This window comes from Octopus bimaculoides, chromosome 3 (genome assembly GCF_001194135.2).
Source record: "Octopus bimaculoides isolate UCB-OBI-ISO-001 chromosome 3, ASM119413v2, whole genome shotgun sequence".
Classification (NCBI taxonomy): Eukaryota; Metazoa; Mollusca; class Cephalopoda; order Octopoda; family Octopodidae; genus Octopus; species Octopus bimaculoides.
This window is the reverse complement of record NC_068983.1, coordinates 161,781,269-161,791,529: the sequence shown is the minus strand read 5'-3', so window position 1 is coordinate 161,791,529 and position 10,261 is coordinate 161,781,269. Positions and strand designations below refer to the sequence as shown.

Genomic DNA, 10,261 nt, shown 5'->3' with positions numbered 1-10,261 from the left:
CATGGTCAATGCTGGTGCCACCTGACTGGTCCCATGCCTGTGACATGTAAAAAGCACCATTCAAGCCTGGTCGATGCCAGTACTGCCTGACTGGCTCCTTGTAACTTAGCAGTTTGGCAAAAAAAAAAACAACAACAACAGAATAATTACCAGGTTTTTAAAATAATGAAGTCCTGGGGGTCGATTTATTCGACTAAAAATTCTTGAGGGCAGTACCCCAGCCTGGCCACAACCTAATAACCGAAGCCAAGTAGTAAAAGGTAAAAAAAATGGACTTACTCTGACTTTTGTTTCATGGTAAAGATGTGGAAGAATAGAATCCAATAAGTCTCGAATAAGAGAAGGTTTGTTATGTGCAGCAGAATTAAAAGTTATCAGAGCAACTCGGCGTACATTTAAGTCGGGATCTTGTAATGTTTTCAAGAAATCACCAATATATGTTCGAAGTAAGGAATCTATTCCTTGTGGCTAAGAAGAGAAAATGAAAAAAATAAAATTAACAAAATGAAACAAGAAACAAAATTACTACTTAATATTCTTTTCTATTCTAGGCACTAGGCCTGAAATTTTGGGGGGAGTGGGGCCAATCAATTAGATCGACTCCAGTACGCAACTAGTACTTTATCGACTCTGAAAGGATGAAAAGCAAAGTCGACCTCGGTGGAATTTGAACTCAGAACGTAAAGACCAAGAAAATGCCGCTAAGCATTTCGCTGGGTGTGCTAACGATTCTCTTCTACTCTAGGCACAAGGCCTGAAGTTTTTTTGGGGAGTAGGGCTAATCGATTAGATCAACCCCAGTACACAACTGGTACTTACTTTATCAACCCTGAAAGGCTGCAAAGCAAAGTTGCCCTCAGTGGAATTTGAACTCGGAATGTAAAGACAGACAAAGTACCGCTAAGCATTTCGCTCGGTGTGCTAACGTTTCTGCCAGCTCACCACGTTAATTACTACTTATTAATTATCAGCAATGGAAGCAGTATTAATATCAAAAGGTAATCTTTATATCCAACTTAACATGGATGTCCTGTTAGAACACCAAATACTTTGTTATTAGCCCTGAGAGAACCTGTCTTGTGGTGACTTGGTACATAAAAGTGCACAGATAGTAGCAAACGAGAATTTGCCAGAATTCCCATATCATGTGATTCTGACAGCTCAATTAAGAAGTAATATCAAGTTTAATTACATTTTTGTATTTGGTTTACAAGATTCTTGAAGTGTAATGATGTATTGAAACAGATTTTGTTGTATTTTGGAAAGGTCATTATGCTAACACACACACACACAGAGGTAGAAAGGAAGTCAAATACAATCAGTGTGTCTGTGTATTTCTTATGAAATTAATTTAGAAAGAATCAACATCCATATTTTTAATTTCATTTTCAAACCATTTTACGACCGTACTTCTGTGGCAGCAGAAGTAGGTTTGGTTTGGAAAATTTTAACATCTGTTTAAAAACTATCAGGGCAATCAGTAAGTGCTTCCCCATGGCCTGACATGTTCTTGGAGAATATTAGAAATGAATGACACTCAGTGTGCGACAGTGAGACTCATTTACAAGTATCCTTTCAAGACAAGGAGCTACAAACATACACAACCTCATACACACAAAGGGCTTCTTTCAGTTTCTGTCTACCAGATCCAATCACAAGGCTTTGGTTGGCCAAAGGCTATAGTAGAAGACACTGGCCCAAGGTATCACGCAGAAGGACTGAACCCAGAACCATGTGGTTGGGAAGTAAACTTTTTAACCACACAGCCATACTTGTACCTGAAATTAATTTTATTTATTTTAATTATTAGGAACAAAGTAAATTATAACTAAGTGTAAATAACAGTATAAATTGCATGCTTTACCTGGTCTGATATGGTGAATTTAACAGCTGTAACAACAGTGCTCCTTGTATAGGGGGAGGGAGAATCTAAATAACTTTTAAGGTTATTCAACAGTGTTGAAGGGTCAATTAGAGTTAATTTCCCTAGACATTCTGATACAACATTTCGTGTTCCTTCCTCAGGGCATTCACAATGGGCAAATAACATAGACCTGTTGGAAATAGAAAAAATACATTTGAGAAAATCCAGAAAAAGAAATATTTGTAAAATTCTAAAAGAACACAACAATTCTTTGAAACATTTTCAGACAAACTTTTAAAAAAAGTAAAAAGAAATTAAAAAACTACTGCTGCTGCTGCCACACATCCATTTTCCATAGTGCTGGCAAGCCAGAGAACTGTACCACATTCCTGTTATCTATTTTGGCTTGGCTTCTACAGCCTTTCTTAATGCCAACCACTTTACAGAGTTTGCTGGGTGGTTTTTATGTGGCAGAAGTACTTTTTATATTCATTTTAAGAAGTATAATTTTTAACTTCAAGTTTAAAATATAAACTTTCTTGTTAAGAAACACATTAAAACAATTATCTTCCTTCTGAACAAAACCACATCTTATCTCTCTCTGATTTCAAGTGAGTAGTTTCACATCCTTTTGGGCCTTGAAATGACAAAGTGTAGAGAAATGTGTGCTATGACTTTTCATATTTGGAGGGAAATAATGAGATGCCATTGTATGAGGTTATGTAAAAACAGTAGAGAAATGAAGTGAAACTGTACCACTGGAAGTGCAAGGTTAGGCTATAGGAAGAACAAGAGGTAATGTGTGAGAGAAAAGTTTGTATTAGCATGGCAATGTGATGTGTATGGCACATAACAGCGATATGGATTTTTCTAAGCAAGACAAGAAGAATTTTATAGATGAAGAAAGGCAAAGTAGTGTGAGGAAATGGTGAAAGTGGATATCAAATGAATAAACCTGAGAAAGATGACAAAGGACTGGGGCAAAATGCATGCTAATCATGGGGGCAGGGTCACACAGCAACAACAACAACACAGTAGTGGGGGAAGGAAGGGAGGAGGCAATGATGGCAGAACCAATATCCTACAATCTACCATTTCCTCCCAACATCTTACAAATTGTGCTGCAGTCCTAGATGTTCCATATGCAATATCTTGATCTCGTTATCATGTAGTAAAACACCCTTGATTCTAGGTTTGACTTCCATGCCTGAAATTTCTTCTCTAATTTTCCTATAGAATCAGCTATGAGAACTAGAACATCAGCATATATTCTTTTATTCTTTTACTTGTTTCAGTCGTTTGACTGCGGCCATGCTGGAGCACCACCTTTAGTCAAGCAAATCGACCCCAAGACTTATTCTCTGTAAGCCTAATACTTATTCTGTCAGCCACTTTTGCCGAACCACTAAGTTATGAGGACATAAACACACTAGCATCAGTTGTCAAGCGATGGTGGTGGTGGTGGTGGGGGGGGAAACAAACACAGGCACACAAACATATACATATATATACGACAGGCTTCTTTCAGTTTCCACCTACCAAATCCACTCACAGGGCTTTGGTTGGCCTGAGGCTATTGTCGAAATACACTTGCCCAAGGTGCCACACAGTGGGACTGAACCTGGAACCATGTGGTTGGTAAGCAACTAACTCCCTGAACAATTTCCATCCTTTCCTTACTCGGCTCTCACCAATAACAACACTCAACACCAAGAGCTGCCAGAAACAGTTTATAGACTTTCAGGAGTTTCTCACTGTCACTATTTCTAAATAGTTGGCACATTCCAAGTACCGTTTCACTGGATGTTTGTTATAACATTAAGACCTTCCTTGCATTTGACCCACATACCTTCATAGTTGTCAGCATTTATATATAATTATTTGTTCCACAAAGTTTATTAAATTAGCAGACAAATTATGGAAAGTAACAGAGTAAAGAGGTAGAATATTTAATGAGTGATTTCTAGTTGGACAAAAATAAATAAAAATCAGTTTGAAAAATAAATATTGAAGCTGGTTTTAGAAACCTTTCCAGTCTGAGATCAATAATATCAGAAGTAAGAGAGAGAGAGAGAGCTCCTGTGATGATAAGAACAAAAATCAAGGAGTGATTATTATTATTATTATTATTATTATCATTAATGTGTTGAGCTGGCAGAGTCATTAGCACACTGGACGAAATGCTAAGCAGTATTTTGCCCATCGTTATGTTCTAAGTTCAAATTCCGCCATGGTCAACTTTGCCTTCCATCCTTTTGTGGTCAATAAATTAAGTACCAGTGAAACACTGGGGTTGATGTAATCGACTACTCCCCTCCCCACAAATTTCAGGCCTTGTTCCTTTAGTATAAAGGATTATTATTATTATCATTCGTTTTTAACCCTGTAGCCTGAACTGCATAATCTTCATGGATTTTTTTTTTTAGTTTTTTTTTTTTTTTAAATATAGGCGTAGGAGTGGCTGTGTGGTAAATAGCTTGCTTACAAACCACATGGTTCCGGGTTCAGTTCCACTGCGTGGCACCTTGGGCAAGTGTCTTCTACTATAGCCTCGGGCCAACCAAAGCCATGAGTGAATTTGGTAGACGGAAACTGAAAGAAGCCAGTTGTATATATGTATGTATATATATATATATATATGTATGTGTATGTATGTGTTTATGTCCCCGTAACTTAGTGGTTCGGCAAAAGAGGCCGATAGAATAAATACTAGGCTTCTAAAGAATAAGTTTTGGGGTCGATTTGCTCGACTAAAGGCGGTGCTCCAGCATGGCCACAGTTAAATGACTGAAACAAGTAAAAGAGTATGTGTGCAACCAAGTGACTAAATGGAACTCGATTCAGATGTGTCCATACTTGAATGAAAACTCTTGAAATCCAGCCATTTTTTCCCTTCTGGATGACCAAATTAAATTATATAGTTCCCTGCTATGGTTTCACACTAATATCCAGGAATTTTGGCATCTTCAGCACACTTTTGCAGTAGTGAAGAAGCTATATATATATATATATATATATATAAATTAAACGATTGTTTACAGGTACTGGTGTGGTCAGTTTCTCTGAAAGGATTTTGTGGTAAAATAATCAATATTAACAAGCATGTTTAAGTAAACAAACACACAAACAATAATGTCATTAATCATAAACATAATATTAATCATAACCAGCATCAAGCAATGAATATATTATGAAATGTCCAAAAGTAAAAGACTTTGCTGCTCACTTTGGTTAATGTCACTGATGGAGAGAGATTGGAAATGTGTAACCAGCACCAAGAATAAATAAATGAAGGAGGGTTAAGAGAGGAACAGAAAAAAATACAACGAAATGAGTCTATTAATGGTGAAATGGCAGGAAATAAATAAAAGAGGCCAAAGGTCTAGATTTATTCCATTTTGCAATAATGTCCAATCTGGGCCTTCTTGAGGCAACGGTAGTTCTCAAAGACAGACAGGTTTTTCAGGAATGTAAAATTAAAATAACAGAAACAGATGATTTTTTTTTTCATTTTAAGTTCTCTTTTTATAAAAACAGCTTTGTATTAATTTTTTTCATGTTAAATTGAGTTGCATTGTTTTTATTGAATTGAAAATTTTCTTTCTGTTGGTAACAACAGTTATTACAGCTGGATATCTTTTCCAATATTTACCAATTTATCTCTGTATGGGACATATTTGTTAACCTAATATAATGAAGCAAACTGAATGATAAGCTTTGCTCAAGAGGATTATACAATAGGTTAACACAAAAAACTGAAGACGGTCAGTTGTCTAAGACTTCCAACAGAGCAGCTGCGATGCTTTGATCAATGAAGAGGAAAATTGGGGAGAGAATAGGAAAACTATTTAAAACTATGGAGAGAGAAACTAAATGTAAAACTTAGTAACATGACTGAATACAAATGTAGATCTTGTAGAAAAGGCGTGGGAGTGGCTGTGTGGTAAGTAGCTTGCTTACCAACCACATGGTTCTGGGTTCAGTCCCACTGCGTGGCACCTTGGGCAAGTGTCTTCTACTATAGCCTTGGGCCGACCAAAGCCTTGTGGGTGGATTTAGTAGATGGAAACTGAAAGAAGCCCGTCGTGTGTGTGTGTATATATATATATATATATATATATATATATATATATATATATATATATATATATATATATGTACGTATGTATGTGTGTGTGTATATGTTTGTCCCTCCCAACATCGCTTGAAAACCGATGCTGGTGTGTTTACGTCCCCGTAACTTAGCAGTTCGGCAAAAGAGACCGATAGAATAAGTGCTAGGCTTCCAAAGAATAAGTCGTGGGGTCGATTTGCTTGACTAAAGGCGGTGCTCCAGCATGGCCACAGTCAAATGACTGAAACAAGTAAAAGAGTAAAAGGAAATAAATTCCATTTGTTAAATGGTTTATAAATTACAGCAGGATATACTTGGTTATGGTTATAATTAGTAATAAATATTAACAGGGAAAGTAATTACATACCAAATGTCTTCTACATAAGGTTTCAAGTTATCAACAGTGGATTCATTAACTGACTGGCAGCTAATTATCTAAAAATATAAAAAACATTTGAAATATTAATGCATCAGTTATTTCAACGAATCAAAGTTTGCTTTGAAAGGAGGAAAATTAAGAGAATGTTGAGTTGCAATGCAGCTGAGTGTTGGCAGAAACTAGAGAGAAGGCGGCGAGCTGGCCGAATCGTTAGCACACCGGGCGAAATGCTTAGCCGTATTTTGTCTGCCGTTACGTTCTGAGTTCAAATTCCGCCAAGGTCGACTTTGCCTTTCATCCTTTTGGGGTCGATAAATTAAGTACCAGTTTCGTACTGGGGTCGATGTAATCGACTTTATCCCTTTGTTTGTCCTTGTTTGTCCCCTCTATGTTTAGCCCCTTGTGGGCAATAAAGAAATAAGAAATAAGAAGAGCCTCTTATTTTTATGTTTTCAAAGGAAATCCTGTTGAGATGTATTTTACCTTTCATTCTCATGGATTTGCTAACAACATAAATAACAATAATAAATTCCATTTGAACCACTACACCATGTTACACTGTGAAAATTAATCTTTTGTCTCATTAATTGCAATAGCCAAGTGTAAACTGTACTAAAAACTGATCTCCCCAGCAGCCAGCATTTATTGTGTTGTCTCCTTAAGATATTATTTACACCATCCCAGGGATGAAAGTTGGTTTTGGATGAAGTTGAATTCTTGAAGTGTATGATTTCCACTTCTTGAATAACCAAGATATTTCAAATGGTTACAATGTGGATGTTATGAGTGCAGAACACCCTGAACACAGAGAAATTAGGTCAACAGGCTGGTGGTGTAGGACTTAAAAATATGTATATTCACAGTGAAATCAGGATCACCAATATACCAAGAAGGGACTAAGAATTAGTTTATGAATTGCTGACTCAAAAGTAATACTAAAATTCAACTTACCTCTTTTAGAGAATGTAATAACAGATATTGTCTTTTAGGTTGATTCTTGATTTCTTGTAATACAAATGGCAGGAAGTAAGTCAAATTACCCACACTGACATTACCTGAAAGTATTATAAAAAGAAGTAGTAGTAGTAGTAGTAATAATAATAATAATAATTATGATGATGATAATAATGATAATGGTTTCAAATTTTACCACAAGACAGCAACTTTGGGGGAAGGGATGAGTCGATTACATTGCCCCACCCCCCTGCTCAACTGGTACCAAATTTTCGTCATTTCAAGCCACTCACCCAATGATTATTTCTGCCAAATTTGATGAAAATCCGTTCAGCCATTTTCCAGTAATTTTGCAAACTCATAAAGAAGAGTTATTACAATACCCTGCTTTCACTTATGCGCGAAGGGTAGTAGTAGTAGTAGTAGTAGTAATAATAATAATAATACTACAGCAGTAAATCACACAAGAAATTGAGAATATACCGTTTAATTTTAGAATATATAACAGGTATGGTTGTGGCCTGTAGAGTCATTTATATAATATTAGCTGCCCACTCAATATCAGTTGATTCTACTGTTGAAGACATTCACTTCTATTTTCAACAGGATTTATTTACATTTAACAGGTTGAAATAGAAACATTTATTTCGAGGAAGAAGAGTGTCACTGCACACAACCATTACATCCATTTCTCATCAAAGGAAATATGTTAGGAGACACCATCACACAATGTTGCTTCTGTTACCACAAGAATAATAAAATTGGTTCTTCAGAACATGCCAACTGCCATCCACTTCCTCTTAACCCCTTAGCATTTAAACAGGCCATATCCAGCCAAAATATGCTACCTGGCTTATGTTCAAACTAGTTAGATCCATCTATCACACCTACCCTTCAATATCATTCTAAAAATATATCATCGTTTAATGTCCGCCTTCCATGCTGGTGTGGATAGAATGGTTTGACAAGAGCTAGCCAGGCAGAAGCCTGTACCAGACTTCTGTGACTGTTTTGGCAGGAGTTTTACAGCTGGCTGCCCCACCAGCCACTCAGCAGAGTGGACTTTTATGTGGCACAAACACAGGCGAGGTTACATCATTAAAATCTGAAAGCTATAAGATAAAGGATGATAAATTAAAAACAATGTGAATGAACAGGCATTACATTTAACTGAATAATCTGAATGCTAAAGGGTTGACCCTTTTCCTTTATATCTCACAAAACCCACCTGTCCATGAAGTGTAGAACCACACTCATTTCTAACCCTTTCATCTCCAGACTTAACAATCAACTTTCCAATACCACATTTTCCTTTTACTTAAAATCAGCAGACAATTATAAACTTGCATCTTGCACAATCATGTTTAAAAAATGAGTGCCGCCTGACTGGCTCCCGTGCCAGTGGTGCGTAAAAAACACCATTCAAGCGTGGTTGATACCAGTGCTGCCTGACTGGTTGGCTCCCGTGCTGGTGGCACATAAAAAAGCACCCACTAGATCCAGCTGTAGAAGCCTTGCCAGATCAGAGTGGAGCCGGTGCAGCCTCCTGGCCTGCCAGTCCTGAGTCAAACCGTCCAACCCATGCCAGCATGGAAAGCAAGACGTTAAATGATGATGACGAAGAGACAAGAAAATTCTGCAGAGATATCAATGTACTGGAAATACTTACCACAACTCTGACCTACACATACTCACAAAGCCAGCAGAAAACTGTAAGAGAAAAGAAATGCAACTGACCTAAAGCATAAGATGCGGCCGCTTTTATTTCTTCATTCTGGGATGAAAATGATTCTAATATCACATTCTCGATCTTACCATATCCACTAAGATCTCTAAAGAAGAGAAAAATAATCAATATCAGTCTTTTAAAGGAAAAGAATATTTTCAGTGGAGATAAACTTTCGTAACTTCTAACATCAAATGTTCTTTCAAAGAGATTAATTATGGAAACAATTAAACAATTGTTTACATGTACTGGTGTGGTCAGTTTCTCTGAAAGGATTTCGTGGTAAAATAATCAATATTAACAAGCATGTTTAAGTAAACAAATCATAAACATAATATTAATCATAACCAGCATCAAGCAATCAATATTATCATAACAATCAAACATATAATAGTGTCATATTAGTTTCACATTTTGGCACAAGGCCAGCAATTTCAGGGTAGAGGCGATGATGATTGGTTTTATTTGTGATGGATGCACTGAAGTAGTGTCTGTTATGAACACATTGGACACAGACTTCCTTGAATGCCTGGACGGTTCACCAGAAGTAGTTGATAGCTTTTGTTACCTAGATGTAATTAGTAAGCGAGGGGGCTGCTCTGGAGGTATTTAAACCGGCACACTGTTGGTTATGAAGACGAGCGTTCCAGTTGATCTGATCAACAGAACAGCCTGCTTGTGAAATTAATGTGCAAGTGGCTGAGCATTCCACAGACACGTGTACCCTTAACGTAGTTCTCAGAGAGATGCAGTGTGACACAGAATGTGACAAGTCTGGCCCTTAGAATTACAGTCACAACTCATTTTTGCCAGCTGGAGTGGACTGGAGCAACATAAAATGAAGTGTCTTGCTCAAGGCCACATTGCACTGCTAGGAATCAAACTCACACCCTTACAATAGTGAGCCAATTACTCTAACCACTAAGCCATGCGCTTTCACACGTAGTGACCAGAATAAGAATGGGTTGGAGAAAATTTATGGAGGGACAACTGTTGCTGGCAACAAAGGTCTTCGCCACACAGTGAAGGGAAGATTGAATGATGCTTGTGTTAAAATTGCAATGCTGCAGGGTAGGGAGAAGTTAAGATAGGTTAAAGTATGAAGAGAGGGTAGTAGTGGAGAGACTAACAGAGCAGATGTGATTGGGGGGGGGGGAGAATATGCAAAGAACAGGACATAGGAGAAAGTGGAGGATAAAGCAAGAAGAGTGAGGAGGTGGACTG

The 10,261-nt window shown here is 37.3% G+C and overlaps 1 protein-coding gene across 1 annotated transcript in view; it reads right to left on the bottom strand.

The window, feature by feature from the left end:
- Positions 1-10,261, bottom strand: part of LOC106867201 (cullin-associated NEDD8-dissociated protein 1) — a 71,616-nt gene that overhangs the window by 8,145 nt on the left and 53,210 nt on the right. Inside the window, exons 25-29 of the mRNA XM_014912008.2 lie at positions 9,049-9,143; positions 7,309-7,412; positions 6,346-6,413; positions 1,865-2,054; positions 280-468 (exon numbers count right to left, since the gene is read on the bottom strand). Coding sequence (XP_014767494.1) covers positions 280-468; positions 1,865-2,054; positions 6,346-6,413; positions 7,309-7,412; positions 9,049-9,143 — 646 coding nt within the window. The remainder of the gene's footprint in view (positions 1-279; positions 469-1,864; positions 2,055-6,345; positions 6,414-7,308; positions 7,413-9,048; positions 9,144-10,261) is intronic.